This window comes from Condylura cristata, unplaced genomic scaffold, assembly GCF_000260355.1.
Source record: "Condylura cristata isolate star-nosed mole 26May11 unplaced genomic scaffold, ConCri1.0 scaffold00027, whole genome shotgun sequence".
NCBI classification, from domain to species: Eukaryota; Metazoa; Chordata; class Mammalia; order Eulipotyphla; family Talpidae; genus Condylura; species Condylura cristata.
The window spans coordinates 16,966,288-16,989,065 of record NW_004567128.1 but is presented as its reverse complement, the minus strand read 5'-3'; the positions used below and the strand labels follow the sequence as shown (position 1 = coordinate 16,989,065).

Here is a 22,778-nt window from a genome sequence, read left to right as displayed (position 1 = left end):
TATTATTCCACATTATACAATATTAGGCAGGTATCGCCCTACCCTTGCACTGTGGGCTCCATAAAGCCAGAGTGAGTCTTGATTTGTTTGTGTTAGTTTTAATGTTTGCTCATTTTTATAACTACAGTGCTTGGCCTGGTCCTTGACATATGATAGACACCCAACAAATGGTTGTAGAATAAATGAATGGATCATGATGTGTATATTCAAATGACCTTTAAAAGTCCAAATAGTATATGTGCCCTCTTGTATACATTCTTTAATCTGCATTTTTCTGTAAACTTCGTTTCTGACATGCATTTTCCTAACTACTCATCTTTATCTTAATTGTTTCAAAAGCGTTAGTCCATTTTTCCGATGAGTGCATGAGGACATGAAGCATGCTGGTGGATCATGGGTTCTTCGGTTGTGGGGTACTGTGGAGACCGTGACTGAAAGGGGTAGAGGAATCTTTACACTTCTGCAATGGAAGCAACATTGACTCAATAAAAGAATATTAAAAAAGAAATTAACTTGCTTATCCAAAATTACATAGTATCAGTGAATTCCAGCACAACATTTTGGATTTGTTACCTGGACACTGCCTGTGAAGGTATATAGGAATGTGTATATGTAGCTTGATCCCAGTAGACAGACAGACAGATGAGTAGATAATGGACACGTGTATGTGTGGATGAATGGATTGAGTAAAAAGGATTATTGTATTATTTCAAGAGATGGTAAACCTGAATTATTAGGGAGATGGGAAGTTCTTTCACTGTTCACTTTATATACTTCTCTACTATTTTAATTTTCCACTGCAATAAGTAGGTATTGCTTTTGTAGTAAAACTATTTAAATGTGAGAGTTTAACTCCACACTAATAAGATTAAAAACTCCTGGGCAGACTTGTTAACTCTGAGGGAATGATTTGGTCTCCCTGCCTCCCCTTCAAGGGGCACTCCCCATCATGATGAGAGTGGAATTGAGACCTGTTTGGACAGTCTAAGACAAGACCAGAGCCTGACTAGGGTCAGAAGTTACAGGCAATGAGATAGATTTTACAGGCAGCAGACATGGAGTAAGTCATGCCAGGCCTTGATGCTTACAGAAGGCAGTAGAGCCAGGCCTCTGTGAGCAGAATCCTCGATGAAGGAAGGATATTTGAGAGAAGTTGAAACTTCAGAGTCAAGAAGAATCAGAAACTGCCCAGAAACCTGACTGTAGCATTTAGCATATTAGTTTAGCTTGTCCTTGTTTAGCCATTGGAAAAGACGAAGAACACATTTTAAAATTGAGAATAGGTTGATGAATATTCAGCAATTACTATAGGAATGAGAAACTACATAAAGCCCTTTCTTCTCTACCCATGCTTTGGTGGCATGAGTCTCTAGCCAGAAGGCATTGCTTTTCAAATGAGACACACTCACAACAATTATGTAAGAGACCATTGTGTTCATACGTATGTGTAGCATGTCTATTTTTTTCCTTGTTGCTTACTTGGTCCCTTTCTCACTCTCATATTTGAGTTTAAAGAACTGCTTTTAAAATTTGGATCAGTCAACAGGATCTTTTTATCACTGAGTTGGTAAAGATTTCACTTGTTTGAATCTTCTACCCTATCATATATTCAGGCACCTAGAACCAAGTTTCTGAAAAACTTGCTTCATTCAAGTTCTAAGGAGTTAGCTTTTCTTACCATGCATCAGAGACTATCTGAATACATTTTTCTGTAGATATCACTCAATAATTTTTGAACATCTCTTCTATGCAAAGTGTTTGCTATTTTGTAGAGTCTACGCCAAAGCTCAGAAACCATGAATAAAACATGAGGTTTCTGGTGCCTTGAGTATTAGCTTGAGTATTTTCAATCTGAATTAAAAATGTACTAACTTTGTCATCATCACTCATAGGCTTCTTGATTAACCTGCTAATGCTCTCTAATTTAAAAATGAAGGCTTTTCCCCCTACTACTTAAAAAAATCGGATCCATTTCCTAGAGTATGAGATATTATGCAAATTGGGTCTTATTTTTGAGACTGTGATCAATAATTTAAGAAAAAAACTTCTGTAGTCCAATAGGAAGTTGGGGCAACTTCTGTTTAAGTTTGTCCAATGTTACAAAATGAGCGAAAAGGATTGCGGACACAGAAGTCTCTTTTCCGTTTTAATCAGACTGTCATTTACTGGTTATATGACCTTGCATAATATTCTTAATTCATAAGAGAGTATCGAAGGGTAAATGAGAAAGCATAAAAAAATCCCTTGTACATAATTTATGCTCCATAAAAAGCAATTAAATATCAAATGGAATCTCTTTAACATAATTTTGAATGGAGATAAATGCTGCCTGCTCCTTTTTGTTATACTACTTTCTTCTCCTTCAGCCATATCTCAGTTTTGAATGTGTCTGATTCTGTGTTCCTTTCATTGAAGGGCATCTTTGTTCTGAGAAGTTATAACTGTTCACTCATTCAGTTTACTAATTTAAGAAATAATGCGTACCTACTGATTTTCGATAAGTGCTAAAACAATTTAAAGAAGATTCCTTGTCCTTGTAGTATTTATATTATTGTAGGGAGAAAAATTATAACACAGGAATGAATAAATAAAATACAGCTTGTGACACATGATGCAAAGAAAATAAGTCAGTATGAATTGAAAGAAAAGGGCAAGGACTCATAATATAGGGTGATCACCAAAGGTATGTGTGGGGGGGGAGTAACACACGACCATCAATTTAGTAGATAAAAATGAATGAAAAGTGGAACAGATGGGGAAGATGGTTCAGGTCAAGAGAATAGCAAATGTAAAGAACAAGGCAAATACGAAAACTTAAAAGGGCAAGAACAGGGGAGGCCCTTAAAACCCTGTTAGCGTAAAACCCTGTTAGCAGGCATGGATCGTGCAGTAGCTTGTGGAGTATGATGTAGGCTGTGTCTCTTCTAAACGAATGAGCAGTTTTTGAAAAGGGGTGTTACTATGAGGGTATTTTAATTAAAATACAACTCCAGCTGTTGCATACAGACTGGGGAGAAAAAGCGTGAAAAATGTTAGCATGTGAATTTAATAGTCCAAGAAGGCACGAACTATTGCTTGGGTCAAATAGTGAAAGATGAAGGTATATGGATATGTGGGTTCCCTGTAGAGGCAGACAAGACAGGGCTTGCTAATAGACCAAACAAGGGAATGCAGAAGAAAAGAACGATCAAGGGCAAATGTCAAGTTCGCAGCCCGACTGACATGACATACTTCATGGATATTGTCATATTTTGGAGAAGGCGATTCATGGGGAGGTTGTTTCAGAAGTGAACTGAAAGCTCTATTTTATATGTAATGATTTTAAGATTTCTCTTGAGGAAACAGGTCTCAGATGGAGCTAGGTATTGTGGAATAGTCTGCAGATAAGAAATGAGAGAGGGAGTGAAGAAATTGTACAACGTACTTAGGGAAGAATGAGCATAGAGAAGACCCAGCTCCAACCTCTAAATCTCTCCAAAATTTCATGTCACTTCAAGTATGAAAGCAGGCCAGGAAAAGGGCCTGGAAAGTTATGCCTAAATACATAGAAAACCTGAAAGATGTGTCAGAAAATCCAAGCAAAACAGAGTTTAAGAATGAAAGCATGCTCTAACATCATTCATTTTGTACATTTTGTCATCCTGCTTGTGATCCCTGTGGACTTCCCAACACCAATTCACCTCTGTGCCATCTCCATGGTCCGGTGTGCTCTTCCCACCCAGTTTTGATTCTATTACCCTCTCCACCCCTGTAGAATATTTCTGTTTTATAGTAGTTTGTTGATTTTTGTTTTTAACTTGTTACAGTTACGTGTGTGTGTGTGTTTTGTTGTTGTTGTTTGTTTTTTTCTGATCCCTTACACACCTGCTATGAGTGAAACCATCCAGCATTTTTCTTGTTCTTTTTGGCTTATTTCACTAAGCATGATCCCTTTCAGCTGCATCCATATTGCTGCAAATAGCAATGAGTTTGTCTTTTATGATTGCTGAGTAATATTGCAGCTTAAAAAATACATACTGTCATGTAATAGTGAAGATTCAAAGGAAATATGGATCATAGTCCATCATGTCAAGTGTCAATTATTAAAAGGTGCATTATAGAGAAAGTTTTTATGTCAGCCTTAAGTCATTTAATGTCTTTAGTGTAACTTAGAAAAGTTACTTAACACATCTTATTTTTATGCAAATGCATGCCTTATGTTCAAGAAATAAACGTTCATGTTTAAAACTTCAAAAAAAATGTTGGATTAAAAAAGGAGGAGGACATGATTGTTAGGCTTGGCTGCCTTGTATGCTTTAATGGATCAGAGATAGAAACAGTTCTCTGATCCAGTCTCACCTACAGAAGGTGTCCCAGCTCAGCCTGCTTAAATAAGATGCCACCCTTGCCCTGCTCACTTGATTGTTTTCTGTAGCACTAAGCCCTTTGAGAAGTTGCATGTTTACTTTTGGTCACTTTCTCCATCTCAACCGCAAGTCTGGCTCATTGAGGATAGGAGCATTGCTTTGTTCACTGTTTGCATTCCCAGGATCTGGAACAGTACTTGGTATATATATAACATGCTGAGTAAGTTGTGAGTTGAACAAAAGGACAGGTGGAAAAGCAGCTACCAAGAGGGCAGCTGAAACACTTGAAAGGCTTTATTGGGAAGGGAATAGACAAATGGAGATGGAAAAGTATTTGCAAATCTTAGTAATAGTTACTGTGATGTACTGGAGCCATGTTGTCTAGATTCATGAGAGCAGTTTTTTTAAATATTCAGGAACTATGCCACTGACTTGTTAAGCCATTGTTCACTTGAAGTTACCCATTCTGGGAGGATTTACACTGTGGAGAATGGCCAAGAGGACACTTGGATTTTACTGTTGTGGTGGTTTAACTTGATTTTCTTCTACCTTCATTTTGGAGTAACAATTAATCGGCATACTAATGTCTTTTGTCTGCATTTCTTAAAATTTGCTTTGTTGTTAAAGTGGGAGTTAGGGACAGATGTATGTAGACTAGGAAAATGTTAATGATTCAATAGGAAACAAGCACAAGTAGAGAGATTTGTTTGAATTGGAAACGATACAGTTCAATAGTAGGAGGAGGAACAAGCAAGTGGATGTTATGGCTCTCAGTATCTGTCATTTGTGACTGGAGGATGAGGGAATATTTCCTGATAAAATCCGAATGTCAGTGCTTCCCTGGTGGTGCAAGGAGTTAAAGTGCCGCATCATGAAGCTATCTACAGCCACTGCAGCGTGAGTTTGGTCCCCAGCCAGGGAGCTGACCCATGTGGCACAGCAGGCCTCTCTTGTCTCAGTTGCTGCTCCCCTCAGCAGTGTATGTCAGTAGATCAGCCTGTTCTGCTCTCCACCCTATCTCTGGGGGATTCTCTTACCCCCACACCTCTGGCCTGTACCCCAGTTCTTGTATGCATAAATACACACATCTTTTAAAAATCCAAACATCATATACAGGATCTTAGAAAATAGCCTAATTTTTTTATTATCAAGTTAAGCATGTTTTATTGCACTACTTATCTTTAGTCATGCAGTATTTTTCACCTCACACACATACACATTCTGTATTCAAAACACTATATTCTTATTGGCTATATATAGAATTTCTGTGGAAACCAACCTTTTTGAGTTGCATTTTATGTCTTTTCAACATAATTGGTTATTCTCAATTATGACGTTATCTCTAATTGTCTTAATGCTTGCATATTATATTTATTGCCTACTTTTTATGCCCGTTTGCTATTTCACTTGTACTTTCTCCATCATTGTTTCATTTTTTGTCGGGTTCTAATTTACATTTTCTTATTTACATTTCCTTATCAACCATACATATTATAGTGTGTGATTGGAAACCCCTGATTATATTGTTGGAAGTTAGAAACCTCAAGCTCATATGCAAATGAAATTTAATCAGTACTTTCCAAAGCAGATTGTATCGTGCAATTTGAGAACATAATAAAGTTTGCCACTCTCGTGGTGTGTGTTTCACTTAGCAGCACACAAATGTGTGCTGTAAAGCTACTGGCTCCCGGTTTCAGTTAGGGTATGATCAAACCTGGGGTTACTTCAAGAAAACCTCTTTTCTTATGAGGCAACGTTGATTTTCAACACTGTATGCTGCAAAGCTACAGGCTCACGCCTCTTCAGATGTCGGTTTCCACAGCCTGCCTGCCACCATTTATATACACTTTTTTTCTGTCAGTTATCTTACAGCTTGTGAAGTTTGTGATGGTATTTTGCTAAAAACCGCATTCTTCTTCTGAAGCTGTATTTGCTTCCTGGTGCTGACATCATTCCTAGATCATGAAAGTTTTGTGTCAGAGATTCCCATTCTGTTTATTTTCCCCTCAGGCTTGTGTGGTTCACTTATTTCTGCCCTAAAAGTATAGTTGATGGAGCTATTGCAATTATAAAAATAATTCATTCCCTAGTGAACTGTTACCATGTCTTACATGGTAGGCATCCCACAAATATTAGGTGAATGCGTAAATTCAGGCAAACTCAGAAATTACAATTCTGTGCTAATTGGAAACAAACCACAACAAATAATAGATGAGTATTGAGCATTAACTCTTGTAGTCATCATCGTTAGCTATTTGACATTAATGTGACTAATTTTACAGATTAAAAACTGGATAGAATAATTAATTTTACCACATTCTCTAACTTAGAAGGGCAGAGTCAGGATTTTATCAAATTGTATTTAATTCAGTAGGCTGAATTATTTGATAATGGAAATGATTATTTTATAAAACTTGTTACAAAATAGCTATACTATCTACAATGTCAACCTTAAGTTAGTTATTGAGGCATTTGCCTTGAAACTGCCTTCATGCCTAGGCATGATTTCAGTTCCAAAAACATACCCCAAACTGCTGTAACAAATGCCACTTGTATCAAATGAAGTAAGCATCCCATTTGCCTTCATTACTTATCAACTAGCATTTCTCACACACTAGAGGAGGATGAGGGAAGTAGAAATAGAACATTTTATGCTAATAAGGTGGTACTGTACAGAGTTTCTTATGAAACTTACTTTACTTTTTCTATCAGTTGGAAAAAAATCAAGTCAATTTGGTTAGACCAAAAGCAAAGCACAAAAACAGCAAGTGACAATTAAGGAAGCAGAGTTAAATGTCATGAGCCAGAATATTTCCTTCCCCAACAGAAACTCCAGTAGTTATTCCCACAGTAGACTAGTAAGAAAGTAGGTTTTTTTGACAGTAGTTTCCCATAATGAATGATTTACTTCTATTTGTTTGGTCACGGTAGCTTCTGGTGTCTTGATTATAGAGGACATGTACAAAAAAGTTGTTCTAAGGTATAAATTGGCCAAGAGTATTTTTTAAAAATAATTTTTATGAGATAACAACTCGGAGTAGCTGGAAAGAATCTTGGAAAGTTATTGCATTTTGGAATTGAAAATTTAAAGATAGAAAAGTTCACATTTTCTTTTTGAGGTAATATGGTTTACAACACCAGCTTCTGTGTATTTGTTAACAGATGCTGTCAGGATCTCCATTCCTATTTAACTATAAGTGCCTCCTACCTCAACAAAGAATGCCAGCAAAAATAATGCATTTGTGGAAAACATATTTTAATATGTTGAAGCCAAGATAATTAGGTGATTGAAATAAATTGGTAATTGGTACATTTTGGGGATAGGATTTTGAAATTGTTTATTTCCAATTTCTCCACTAGAATCAACATGTTTTTTTTTTTTTTCCTAAGATTTATTTATTTATGTATACAAGAACTGGGGTACAGGCCAGAGATGTGGGGCTTGAGAAATTTCACCAGAGACAAAGTGGGGAGCAGGGCGGGCACATCGACAAAGTACACTGCGGAGGGGAGCAGCTGGGAAAACAAGAGAGGTCTGCCACGCCATGTGGGTTGCCTCCCTGGCCGTGGATGGACTCATGCTGCAGTGGCTGTGTAGAGCGTCATAGTGCTTTCTTTTAACTTGTGCCAACAGGGAGGGCTCCGCCAGAATCAACATTTCTTCACAACAGATCTTTGGCCTCATTTATTTTACCTCTGTATTATCAAGGGCCAGAATGTAGCCTAGCTACTCTGCTATAGTTATAGCAGTAACTCCACAGATGCTTTTGAAAATATTTTTCAGTCTTTTTTATTATGCATCCAGTATTTCATAATTAATGTAACCTTCAATTACCATTATTTATTGAATCGAATATATGATGTTTACATTTTAGTTCTGTAGGTATATTGTTTTAAAATATTTTTTATGCCTACAGAACTGGGTTACAAGCCAGTGGTATAGGGGGTAGTAAGAAGATTCACCAGAGACAGAGTGGGGAGCAGAACAGGCAGTTTGATGAAGTACATTGCTCAGCGGAGCAGTGGGCGAGACGGGCGGGGTCTGCTGCATCTGGGGGGTCACCTCACTGGCCAAGGATTGAACTCTTGGTGATGCTGCTATGGCTAGCTTCACAGCGCTATGCTTTATCCAGATTCATCACCGGGGAGAGTCTGTAGTTAACATTCTTCGGTTAATGTCTAAAATGTTTGGCTAGTTTTCAGTGTATTTGGTCTCCTTGATTATTTTGTTTTGTTTACTGTTAGGCCCTCAGTAAGCATTATATATTTTGAGCATTGTTTTCTACTCGTACCAAGGCAATAATGTTAGTTTTCTGCCAGCTATGCTATAAACATATTGAAAGGAGTGATTACATATATAAAAGATAAAATCTAGTGTTTTCTCATGGATAAATAAATCCATTGCTTTTCATCATTAACTTTATTATAAATGATAATTTACATTAATACAAATTGTTTTTCCCTTCCTTTATTTTATAGTCTTTTAATGAGAGGGGTTATTAGATGATAAAAATAACATGCAGCAATGAGTGAAAGCTAAAATTATGCAATAGATTAATTAAGGAGTGAGTACTTAATTTAGTGAAGACAGAATATGGTATAAAGTTAAAGAATTTAACTTGCAGGAACTTGAATAAGTTACTTATTAGAATATTGTATATCCATAGTATATGGTAACATAAATGGAAAGTGTATATAGATGTAGAATGTAGTGCTGGAATTAAAATATTAAAATTGAGAATAACCCACTTATCCTTTAATGAATTAGTCCACTGACATGTTGTTGCCTATCACTCAGAGATCAGAGGACATTATAACATAAATCAGCTCATTTCCCAGCCTCAGGTGATGGTAACCCATTTTAATTCCACTAATGCATTCTTTCAGATTTTCACCTTGTGCATTTGATCCCATAATCTTATGAACAGCCACTTATTTTTGCTTGTCTACACATATGTACTCATATTTTCACATTTCGGGCTGTTTGACAACATCTAAAATGACCAAATGTTTCCTCTTTCAGGTTCACCCATTTGCCTTTTATCACAATGACTTCATCTGTCTTTATTCTTTTCTTCCTGATATAGATTCTGTGGGAGCTGATCCAGTTTCACTCTTACCATTTTTAAATAACATCCTTTTTTTATTTCTTTATGAAACTTTTAAAGTCTGACCAGACTTGGAATGTACACTTATACATCTATTGGTTTGAAATCCTTCTTAATTTTGATTATACATGATATGCATTATATTGCAGTGTTTCAATTCCTGCCTTTCTCCTGGCAGAAAACTCACCTGAGATTTTAGACAGTAGAGTTACTGTTTAGACTTTCCAGAGGCGTTTCAAGGTTGTTCCTGGCAGCTAATAAGGCTTTCTGGAAGTTGATTGCCCAGATAGGAACAGTTTTATTGTAGGTACCAGTTTCCTAACAATCTCACTTCACATGGACTTTATTTTATTTATTTATTTATTTATTTATTTATTTATTTATTTATTTATTTGTTTGTTTGTTTGTTTGTTTGTTTATTAATGATTTTATGTGGTGAGAAGGCCATGCTGAAAGGAAGCTTTGAACAACTTTACTTTGGTTACTTTCTTTGATTTTCCTGTATTTTCATTATTATATAAAATACGTTGTCAAATTACAGAATTGATGTACACTGAATAGAGAATGTGGAAACAAGGTAGGGTGACTGGGAAAAAGAAACTATGTTTAATCCCATAGGAGACCAACTTCAATAATGTATTGAAACATGTCCTAGTCTTTAATTAAATTACTGCTTTATAATATATAAAATATGCAGCCTACTTTTTTGGTTTTACATTGAAAACATAATTTTTAAACAAAATTTCTACAAAAATAACATTTTTAACGATATTCAGTCATTTCTAATTCTCTGTGAAGCCATTTGGGATGATGCTATTTTTCCCCCCATATTTGTATGATAAATTTATTTTATATTGTAAATAGTGCTTAAATTTTGCATGAAGTTTACACAAATCTTCATGTAAATTTCTGATTATTTTTAAATGGTAGATTCCTCAAGAGAAAATTTTACTATATCACTGGATATGATTTTAATAGGTTTTGGTAGATAGTGCCAAAATATTTTTCAGACAGGTGGAACTTGTCTGGTAATCTACAAGAAAGTAGGGCTTTGGCCAAACCACTGAACCCTCTGTAACGTTACCTTTTACCATTGTTTGATAAGTTCATAGGCAAAGGAATATAATTAAAAACCTACATTTTTATTTGATTTCCATGTCTTTGATTACTACAGAACTTGCATCTTATGAATATTTACTTTTGTTAGACTTCCCTCATTAGATATGGAAGCCACTACTCCTGTGGAAAATATAGATAATCCTCAATAATAGAACCATATGGGTCACACTGTCATCATTTAGATAATGACCTTGAGATCCTCAAGCTGAAAAAGCTGTAAAATAGCATTCTCTTACTGAGTGACAGTAAAGCATTGAAAAGTATGATGCAGAGACTGAGCTCCAATTCTGACCTAACTAGTGTTTGAACTTGTCACCAAATCACTATGGATTTCAGTCACTTCACTTGAAAAATAATGAAATTTCACTAACTGATGCATTTGTTCCATTATGGTCCTCATTATCAAGTTCTGATAAGTCTGGAAGCACTCATCAGAATTGGTGTTAGGGTACATAAAATACTTTAGCTGTATTATGAGTTCTCAATATTTTAATTTTGAGATGGTTTCGACACTGGGTTAAAAATTATTAGCATACCTTTGTGCCAATTAATCCTTTATACAGTGGTGTTTATTACAAAGATTACTTTCATATAATTATATGTTCTTTTTGGTAATTGTTGATTTTGTGTGTTCAGCCACTTCTCTCATTTTATATACTTGAGTATCTTGTAACTAAAAATGTATAAACCATATCTTGTCATTTTCATATTCCTTAGAAGGTATAGTACTTACCTGTGACATGTTTTTTTTTGGTCGGTTGCTGTCATACATGATTCTCATCAGTTTCTAGGGATTTGACTACTCTTTCTTCAATTTCCTAACAGGTACTAAGATATTAGTGATCCTAGGCATTGGCATTGGGGTAATTACTGTCAGTAAGGATTACTTCCACATCATGAAATTTCTGTGATTATTTTGCGGGGCCTCATCCACTAATTGTAGTATAGGCTAATCATATTTTGTGGAACATCAGAATTGCTTTGTAAATATGTAATAAATGATGACTGGCCTTTCTCTCCAACCAACTTCTCTGGCTTCTCATTAACATCACTAGTGGTCTCCTAACTCAAGGTCTGAATTAGTAACAAAATCAACAGTTGCAGTGTAGCAATATCAATGTTTAATAACCTTTTCTAAGCACCATGATGAGTTTGGGACTCTACTTTTTATTTTATAGATACGGAAACAGAAGTAGTTGATATCAAGGATAGTTCTTTATAGATGCTAACATTTAGATAAGGAAAGCTTTAAAATCCAGGTCTTTAGGTTCAGAATTGCTCATTCTTTCACAGCATTACACTCTTTCCTAATAAATTACTATTAATGAATATACATTTGCAAGTGACTTCCAACACTTGAATTTTATCAGGTTATGAAATTATTCAGTATTTGAAATGAAAACACAAAGTAAAATTGTTGTTTACTTAAATAACCGTGTCGGTCAATCACCATCTCTCAAGTAGAGCATTTTGGGGCTTGAAGGAAACCCAGAGGTTGGAAGATCTGTGAACATTCAGGTGTGGGCAAGGTTGACATCACCTTTAGAAGCATGCTGACTCCAGTAAGAACATTGTTCATAGATGTGCATTCAGAATTGTGTTCATTGAAGTGGGTCCACTCTGACTGGCAGAGTTCAGAGAGGGAGACTCCACTGGTGGGCTGGGGGAAGCATGAACAAGACCATGTAAGCAAGTAATTGCTAATTAGTTAAGTGCGAATGAAATTTGAATTGATGGCTACTATTTAGTACCGTGACTACAGAACAAACAGCTACGTTCTGTGCTTTTCCATTTTATTAATCTTTATACCCTCAGAATTTTGTATATGGGCTTTTCCAAAGACTGGATTAAATTATTTGAGAATTTTATGGTTCCATTTTGGATCTGCTTTAGAATTTTATGCCTTTCATCCCCTTGTTTTTACTACACAGCCTCTAACACTTCATATCTAGAATGTGATCCTAAGACCTCCTTCCCTTCAATTTTACCTCATTCAGTCTACTCTGTGCTTAACAGTTTCACTTTACAGAAATTTTAATAGCATCACTCTCTTGATTGAAAGTAGTTACTCTCCATCCTGTCAAGTTAAAGCCAAATTTTCTACTTTGCTACTGATGATTTCTCAGTGTTCCACCTAGAGTCTACCCTTTTTATCTTATTATTCACCATTTTCCCTCTATAGCTAAGTCACCGAGAGGCACTATTCCCAGGTTAATTTTTCCCTAATTCTGCTCCTTTGCTTATACTTTTCTACTTCCTCCAGTGCCCCTCTCCATTTCCAGTGAATGGCATCCCGCACATTTTTATTTTAGTTTCCTATGCATAAGGGAAATTTTTGTTCCCAGTAATATATAATGGCTTCTTTTTTGAAGAACACATTACAATGGTAGTTGTACTAATTAGAGGAACACATTCTAAATTCTGTTCAGGCCTCCCTGGTGGCCTAGGGGTTAAGTCTCAGTGCTGTCACTGCAACTGCCCGAGTTCCATCCTGGGCCAGGGAGCTCACCCACAGATGGCACAGCAGACCTTACCTGTTGTCTTGCCAACTTCTCCCTTTAGTTGCTTTCTACTCTGTCTCAGGTGTATCCTCCACCACGCCCCATACATTTGGCCTACACCCCAGTTGTTCTTCTATGCAAATGTATATATGTATATGTATATATATGTATATACTACATAATACATACATACATACATATATATATATATTCTGTTCAGCAGTGCAGTTATTTTGTACTTTCACTAATATTTATTATTCCAAATTGTGGGCAAAATTCTTGAATTTTCTGTCTTGTGATTCTCTTAACTAATCTTTTAAAACATTTTAAACATAATAGGCATTTAGTAAATTCATCTTAAGGAAATGAAATATATTTTTGAGTATCTGAATTCCTTTCTGTGGAGAAAAGCAGATGGAATTGTACCTACTGGTACAGCTGGATTCCACACAACCTCAGAAGTGGATTGGTAATATATAGGGGCAGAAAGATAATTTATTAAATAGTGCCTATTTACTGCAATCGTTAATATTTAAGAATTTTTGTTTTTGTTCACAACATTTTATGTAGATGAAATGCATAATAACTTTTTGAACATTTGTTTGGACAGTAAAAATAATGCTTGATAGTCCCTGCTGGGTGGGACAGTGGTTAGGATGCAGCATTGCAAGCCAGCCGCAGCCACTTCAGTGCAAGTTTGATCCCAGCCTCGGAAGTAATCCACATGGTACGGCAGACCTCTCCTGACTTCCCGGCTCCCCTCATCAGTGTACTTTGTTGATCTGCCTGTTCTGTTCCCCTGTTCTGTCTCTGGTGAAGCCTCTGACTGCCCCTGTACCTCAGACCTATACCCCATTTCTGTATACATAAATAAATCTTTAAAAATTAATACTTGGCCCTCCCTGGTGGTGCAGCGGGTTAAAGCATAGCACTGTGAAGCTTAAGCCACTTCCACATGAGTTCGATTTCCGCCTGCCCTGGAGGCGAGCACATGGCGTGACAGACCTCTCCTGAACCGCCTGCTACTCCCCTCAGCAGTGTACTTCGTCGATCTGCCTGTTCTGCTCCCCACTGTCTCTGGTGAAGCCTCTCGCCGCCCCGAGCCTCTGGCCTGTACCCCAGTTCTGTGTGCACAAATAAATAAATCTTAAAAAAAAATACTTGATCTATTCTTACCTGTATTTCTCTTTATCATGGCATATACTTAAGGCCAATCATCTATGCACAAGGCAGTACATAATAGAGCAATAAATAGGAATCAGCCTATTTTAATGAAATGCCTTTCTTACAGCTCTGTTTTATTCAGTATACTCAAAAACAAACAAATTCTAAATTATGCTCATCATAGATACAACTGACTAGTTACTTAGGGAGAAAGAAGATCTAGAGTTTTAATATATGGTGAAGAAGAAGGCTTTCTTCGTACAATGAACACTTGAAAAAGCATTATCAATCAAAAGGGAGATTTTTGGTCCAGAATTTCAAAGCTAAGTGAGATTGTTTTAGAAAGGCAATGCTTATGCACAGATTATTTTTTTTCATCCTTCCTTGAAATGCACTTGCACAAAGTTACCTTTGGCATTTGTTTGGTTAATGATTGCATTAGAGAGCAGACCCTATGCATTGCATGGCTTTGTACTGCTCAGCTTTCAGCATTTAAGTGTCCAATTAGTGCGTTTTTTTTTGGGGGGGGGCTAGACTAAGAAAATGAAAACAGTAGCTGACATAGCAGTCTGTTTCTTTGTAGTTTTTTTAAGATTTATTTATGCATACAGAACTGGGTTACAGGTCAGAGGTGCAGGGGTGGTAAGAGGATTCACCAGGGACAGAGTGGGGAGCAGAACAGGTAGAACAACGCAGTACACTGCTGAGAGGAGCAGTAGGAGGGGCAGGCGGGGATCGAACTCGTGCAGAAGTGGTTTTTAGCTTCTCAGTGCTGTGCTTTAACCCACTGCACCTCCAGGGTGGGCCATTTTTTTCTTTTTAACTTATTTACTCCAAATGTGGTCTTCAAGCAAGCAGCTTCAGCATCACCTGGGGTGGAGCACTTGGGAAATGCGGAGCCTCCAGTCTCCTGAATCTAGTCTATTGGGAACCTTAAAAAGTTCCCAGGTGATTCATATGCACATTAAAAATGGAATACTGTATTACACTGTGAATAGAAGCAGACCAAGGAACACTCGTTACCTTCCCCTACTATGTAACGCTTTTGAAAAATACTTTAAAAATAGCTGTTCTGATTAATCATGTCTCTGCCCTTGTGAAGGGATGGACTCTGAGCTGCCAAGTTCTTTTTACTCTGGTGGACTTGAGATTTGATCCTTTCCGCTTTTGCTCATCATCAGAACAGCTGACTGGAATATACATACATAACTTAAAACATATCTTTTTTTTTTTTAAAGATTTATTTATTTGTACATACAGAACCGGGGTACAGGCCAGAGGCTCGGGGCGGTGAGAGGCTTCACCAGAGACAGAGTGGGGAGCAGAACAGGCAGATCGACGAAGTACACTGCTGAGGGGAGCAGCGAGCGGGTCAGGAGAGGTCTGCCACGCCATGTGGTCACCTCCGGGGCAGGCGGGGATCGAACTCATGCGGAAGTGGCTTTAGCTTCTCAGTGCAGTGCTTTAACCTGCTGCACCACCAGGGAGGGCCAAAACATATCTTTTAATACTAGCTAAGTTAGGATAAATTTATGGAAAGAAAAAAAATGCCTAGCACAGGGCTCCAAAGTTGTCTTGGTCTCTTGCCAGGATGTACATTTTAACACTTCTGGGATTAATACTACACTTCACATAAAGTATTGTTTTACATTTTTATTTCCTGGAATGAGTACAGTGGGTAAATTGTGGTACCAAATAGCAAAAGGACCTTTTGAAGGTGCTGCCACTTACTGTGTGTGTACTTACAAATTATTATTGGCTTTAAGTCCTGGTTTTCTTTGATTCCCTGGATGTGGCAAAGGACATTATGTCAGATCAAATTTATGTGAAGACTCTTAAATTTAGCTCTACAGTCTGAAAAGGAAAGTGACATCTGACTTTAGCAGATGCACCATCATGTAAACACATATTTTAATACACTTTATGAATATCACCAATCATTATACATATGGTATATTGTTAGTTTATTTTTATTGTGAAAATACACAGTTCATTTTAACACAGAGACACATTTTTCTCTTTACATAGTTAATCACCAGCAAAATTTGATTAGGAGGTACAGGCTTTTCTTTCTGGAAGTCAATGAATTAAGCTCTTTTGTGTAATTGTTTAATCACCATGAACCATTTTAATTGACATGCTAATATAACCATCCATGAAAAGTAAGATGTAATGTTTTATTTTTGTTTCTTGTCTAATGAAAACCACTTTCTTAGATGGGCTAGTATGGCACTTTGACTTAGGAAAAAGTATTATGGAATGAAGTTTTTACGTGAACAAGGAAAAGAAATTAACTTTAGTGCTCATCTCATTGGCCTGCCAAATTGGAAGGACATTTTAGGCCTGATTATCATGTTCTAATTAGTCTCTGGAGGACATTCATTGACAATCGAGTGCTCATTAATCTGTCTTCTTCCTGTAACATTGATTTGTTCAGTCTCCTCTCAGAGACTGAAATATAGAAACCAAAAACTGATGTTTGGTGTTAATGTGCTTACAGATGTCGCTACCACTTATCCAGATAAGAAGTCCATCTTAATGTACATCACTTCACTGTTCCAAGTGTTGCCTCAACAAGTCAGCATTGAAGCCATCCAGGAGGTGGAAATGTTGCCAAGGCCATCGAGAGTTACAAGGGAAGAACATTTTCAACTACATCATCAAATGCATTATTCTCAACAGGTAAAATGTCTAAAAAGGGCAGATCTACCAAAGTTGTTTTCAATGTAAATGAATTTAAGGAGTCACATACTCATCTATTGTATCTGTGGATATAAGATAGTATGTCTACATACATGTGTGTATACACACATGTGCTGTATGTGTGCATAGCAGAATATGGGTGTACCTACACATAAATATGGAGAGATAAACTCTATAAACCTAAATTTTATCAGATTCCATGGATTATAATTTTCAAAGTACCTTCCTAAATTACTCTGCTATTAATATGTGCCATGTTATAGAAAAGTGGAACATTGAACATATTACATCTCTGTCATGAAAAAAAAAGGTATAAAATAGATAAAATTAAAGTTTCCTCTAACTAGATCACTAAGAAAAATATCAGAGCAAGGACCAAAGTTAAGTTCTATGTTTATATTATTTTCTTAATTTGGTGGCAACCCACTATTGCATTAACACAGTTTGATTACCCATTGTAATATTTTGATAAGAGAAAAATGGTTTAAATATTTTAATAGAAACAGTAGATGCAATACACATTGTTACTATATCATTGTACAGAATCCAGTGGGATTCTCCCACTACACAACTTGCCCTCAAACCTCTAGCAAATATTTGGGGTCTTTTCTTATACCTTCTTTGACACAAATAATGATGAAACAGCCTTTTGCCAAATTTCCGCTGAAGGTGTGGAAAGCTCGTAGGCCTAATTTTCTCATGCTGTTGAGCTGCTTCTGTATTTAGGTTATGAAAGCTTCGGTCCTTTTCCAGGATATTGACCTGATGAATTCTGGTTTTGTTTACTTTGGATTCAGAGAAAATTGCTTTTGGATGCCTGTTCTTGCCAGACTGAAGAGCACTGTCCCATATTAGTGTTGAATTTGTGTCAGTGTGGAATGCTTATAGTTAAAAATGTCAGCCTCATGCCTTTCCTGATTACTTCAGTTCTTGAAGCCTAACAGTTTCTAATATAATTTATATGTACTTAGAATCAAACTTTTCTTATCACTGTTTCCATTTCATGTTCATTTTCCTAGCATGCTGCGTAGCCATCTTTCCAAGGTTACTTAAGATGTCTCTCCCTCCTCTCTGTCTCTTTTCCTAACCCTTCTCTGCAGATCACAGTCAGTCTAGCACAGGGCTATGAGAGAACTCCTTCCTCTCCTAAGCCTCGATTCAAGAGCTATGCCTACACACAGGCAGCTTATGTCACCACCTCTGATGCCACTCGGAGCCCATTTCCTTCACAGGTGTGTTCACATTTACTCTCTATTTCATAAACCAAAGAATCCCTTCCACCCAGGTAAAATGCCATGACTTTCCTTTGAACTTTGCAGTGCTCTTTTTTTGTTTTTTTTGGTTATTCAAGAGATTTTTTTTTCATAGTTCCTGTTTTTATTAGATACTTTCACATCGTGCTGCTTTGTTATTGGGACTTCTTTAAATTTAACATATGCTGATTCTTCACGAATGGGGATTCTCCAAATTGTGATTTGTACTTTCATCATAGAATTACATGTTCTGCACTCTGTAGTTAACTGTGGTTTGATAGTAAATACAATGAAGATACTGGGGTGTGGGAAATGGAGAGATACCGCATTCACATTACTTTTCTTATAGTGTATTATTTCATTAATTATTGTTGTTAATCTCTTCCTACTTTATAAATTAATCTTTATGATAGCTAGGTGTGTGTAGGAGAAAACACAGTATATATATAGGAATCAGGTTTGGTGTTATCTATGGCTTCATCATTGAGTGTCTTGGAACACGTCTTCTGGGAATAAGGTGGGGTTACTCTATCTGTTAAATTCTCTTTTACAAAGGCTACCAGTGGTTATAGAAAAATATGAATCTCATTAAATGTGTACATAATTTAATATTTAAAAGAATAGGATAAACAGATGAAATGTACTACTTACACTCTTTGGGGGATGTTTTTCTATATAACTAATATGTAAGCAAAATACATACTCTATAGAGCTGCTTTATAATTTTTAATTGTGATTACTTAAATATGTTTGCATTTAAAACTTTTTATTGAGCTAACATTGATTTACCCTAACATTTATGATGTAGAGGTATAGCATCTCCCCATTCAAGTGTTATTTTAAAATCACACCCACCACAAAGACACCTGCACTCATTCACCACAGTCCATGGTGTTCTCTCCCCACTTTGCACTCTCTGCCATTTCCATTAGCCTTAGTTTTGCATTCAGATTTATAGGGGTTTATAATTAGTTTGACTTATATGACCCTTTGTTTGGTCATTCAAAAACACTAGCCAGTGTTTTTCTTTCTCCTTGTGACTGCCTTCACTTAGCATAATCCCCTTCACTTCAGTCCATGTTGTCACAAATAGCACATTTATCTTTATATAACTGAATGTTTCCAAGGCTTGGCTGTTGCAAATAGCGGAAAAACACATACTGCAGTGGATATATCCCTTTGAATTAGCATTTTTGCATGTCAGGTAGATACTGAGGAATGGAATTGATGGGAGCAGCGGGCGGGTCAGGAGGGGTCTGCCACGCCACTTGGTTCTCCTCAGGGCAGGCGGGGATCGAACTCATGCGGAAGTGGATTAAGCTTCTTACTGCAGTGCTTTAACCCGCTGTGCCTCCAGGAAGGGCCCCACCATACTATTTTTTATAAGGGCTAGATTGGTCTACATCCCCACCAACAGTGTGAAATTGTTCCGTTGTTGGTATACTTTTGCCAGTAATTGTTTCTTGGCTTTTTGATATGGCCATTTGTATGGGTGTGAGATGGCATTTCATTGTGGTTTGGATTTGCATTCCTTTGATAAGTGATAGTGAACACTTTTTCATGTGCATGTCGGCCATCTGTATGACTTTTTGGAAAAGTGCCAATTTAGCTCTTCCCATTTTTTGATTGGGTTATTTGTTTTCTTTTTGTTATATGTGTTCTTTGTAAATCTTGCATATCAGTCTATTTTCAGATGTATGATGTGCATATATTTGCTCCCATTCAGTAGGATCTTTTTGTTTTAGTGATAATTTCTTTTGCTACACAGAAAATTTTTAGTTCAATGTAGTCCGATTGTTCATATTCCCTTTTTTTTATTTCTTGCTGTTGGAGATGAATACACCAAGTCATCTCTGAATCCTGTGTCCTGGAATATTTTGCTTGTGTGGTCTTCACAGTGTTTATAGCTTCAGGTCTTAGCTAAAAGTCTTATTATCTGTTTTAGTTAATTTTTGTTTATTGGGTGAGATAATGGTCTAGTTTCATTCTTTTATATGTGGCTGTCTAGTTTCTTGGCACCAGTAATTGAAGAGATTTTCCTTTCTTCAATGCATGGTTTTACTTCCTTTGCCATAGATTAACTGCCCATGTGATTTTGGGTTTAATTTTGGCCTCTCAATTCTGTCCTATTTGTCTGGGTTAATTTTTGTTCAAGTGCCATACTATTTTGATCATTATAACTTTGTAGAATAGCTTGAACACTGGAAGTATGATACTCTCATTCTTCCTCTTGTTTATCAGGATTAATTTGATTGGTTGTGGTATTTTGTGATGTTATTTAAATGCTTATAATGCTTGTTCTATTTCTTTGAAGAGTACCATTGAGATTTTGATAAGGATTGCATTAAATTGATGTTGCTTTGGGTAATATAGCCATTTTGACAATGTTAATTTTTCTCATACCAACTTCTCTAGCTAGAACTTGCAGTACTATGTTGAACAGTAGTGGTGACTGGACATATTTAGCTCTTAGTAGAGGAGTTTGTAGTTTTTCACCATTGACAGAGATACTAGCTGTGGGTTTAGTCATATATGGCCTGACTTATTTTGAGATATGTTCTATATATTCTGAGATTTTTGAAGATTTTGTTATACATGAAAGTTGGATTTTTACAAATGCTTTCTCCATATGTGCTTTAAATTCTATTCTGTAAAATTTTACTTATGTACTAGGTGAGAAAATATATCTGAAATTCTTAATATGATCTCTCTCAATTTTGCTAATTTAAATATGTCTGTAACAGTGTCTGTAGTATTTATTTAAGAAGTCATACCAAAATCAGGTCAGATTTTCTGCACCATTTAAACCTTAACACATAAGGAGTCTTCTCAGTGGAGTTTTCTATCATTGCAGTGTTGTAGAAAAAATCTAAAAATTAAAGGGGTTTATATTTGATCATATAAATTAAATGTGCTAGAATTGCTTAAATTTCCTTTTAAACAAAACTTTATTTTGCTTAGTTGAACAATTTGTAGAGTTCTTGAGGCAGATCTGAAATATAATGTATATAGAATTTGAAAATCTGACCTTGTTGAAAAGGTAAGACACTTTTCAGACTCAATGATATTTTAAGATAGCAGTTATATTTAATTAGTTACTTATTTAGTGCAGTAAATTGATGCATACAGCTGAAAATTGTTAGCACTGGACAATTTCCCCAGTGAAGCCTATCTTAGGGTGTGACTATATGTCCTCTGTCCATGGCTAGTTTGCTTGAAAAGCTGATCAAGAGAAACTGGTTGAGGCAGTTTGTGGGACTCAGCCTCATCTTCAATTTAGATTCCTATCCATGTTTTCACAAAGGTTAGCTGTATAATCCCGAATGAGAAACTTAATCAGTTTCCTCATTATCAGTAAGTAATAATATTCTGCCACATGTTATTGAGTGTTTACTATATGACACATGTGCTCATTAGCTGAGCCTAATAAAATCCATAAAATAACCTTAGAGGAGGGAGATGCTGCTCGTCCCATGGTAAGGTTCCGGCACCAGCCCCCCATCCCTTTTCTCTCCCTTCTTCCTATCCTCATGACTTTCTTGGGTCTTTTTTTGTTATTTTAGTTACCTTGCATCATAACATTTTTTTTTTTTAAGATTTATTTATTTGTACATACAGAACTGGGGTACAGGCCAGAGGCTCAGGGGCGGTGAGAGGATTCACCAGAGACAGTGGGGAGCAGAACAGGCAGATCGATGAAGTACACTGCTGAAGGGAGCAGCGGGCGGGTCAGGAGAGGTCTGCCACACCATGTGGTCACCTCCGGGGCAGGCGGGAATCGAACTCATGCGGAAGTGGCTTTAGCTTCTCAGTGCAGTGCTTTAACCCGCTGCGCCACCAGGGAGGGCCGCATCATAACATTTTTAAGTATCAAGGCTCTTCTTATTGTCACCTTTCTCCAAGACTTAAATAATAGGTTTGCACATCCTAAAATAAAGGAGCAGAAGCCAAGAGAATGGGATAGGTCTCTTTCCTTCTCATTATCACTTTATTGGGTTGCCTTTTCCAGAAGGCTTTCTCCAATGTCTATTCTGGCAGCACATTCTTACCTCATTAAGGCACTGCTCAGGTATGACTTGTTAATTAAGTAATTGTAAATGGACTTAATTTTGTAAGACTATCATTCTACCATAGCCTAAATATTATAAATTATATAGTATGTCACACAGTAGTCAACAGAATTTCTTACCGGCTACAGTCAGCATAAACCATTGAAATAAAGCACATAGTCATCCTGTTGAAAAGGAAAAAAACATGAATCACATTGAGAGGGAGTGAAATAATTTTGTTTTGAAAGGAAGCACATCAGAAAGTATAGTTAGGCTCCACTAACTATGTTTACTAAGAATTTACTGTTTATCAAGAATTATTTTTTCCAAAGGGTTGCTCAGTGGGGCTGAATTTATATTGCCTCTTGGCGGGTGTGGAGAGAAGCGGAGGGGATAGAGAGGTACATGTGGTAGAGGGACGGCTCACAGCTTGGTGGGGTTTAAGCGAAGCACCTACACACATTGAGGTGTGGAAATGTGGTCCCCAAATTATATAGGTCTATAAATGAGTGGTAAATAATAAAATGTGATTAAG

General features: G+C 36.7%; 1 protein-coding gene across 1 annotated transcript in view; it reads left to right on the top strand.

Annotated features, from left to right (window-relative positions):
- The window catches only part of DMD (dystrophin), a 1,782,468-nt gene that overhangs the window by 384,557 nt on the left and 1,375,133 nt on the right, over positions 1–22,778 (top strand). The window contains exons 8-9 of the mRNA XM_012730297.1: positions 16,739–16,920; positions 18,042–18,173. Of these exons, the coding sequence (XP_012585751.1) occupies positions 16,739–16,920; positions 18,042–18,173 (314 nt within the window). The remainder of the gene's footprint in view (positions 1–16,738; positions 16,921–18,041; positions 18,174–22,778) is intronic.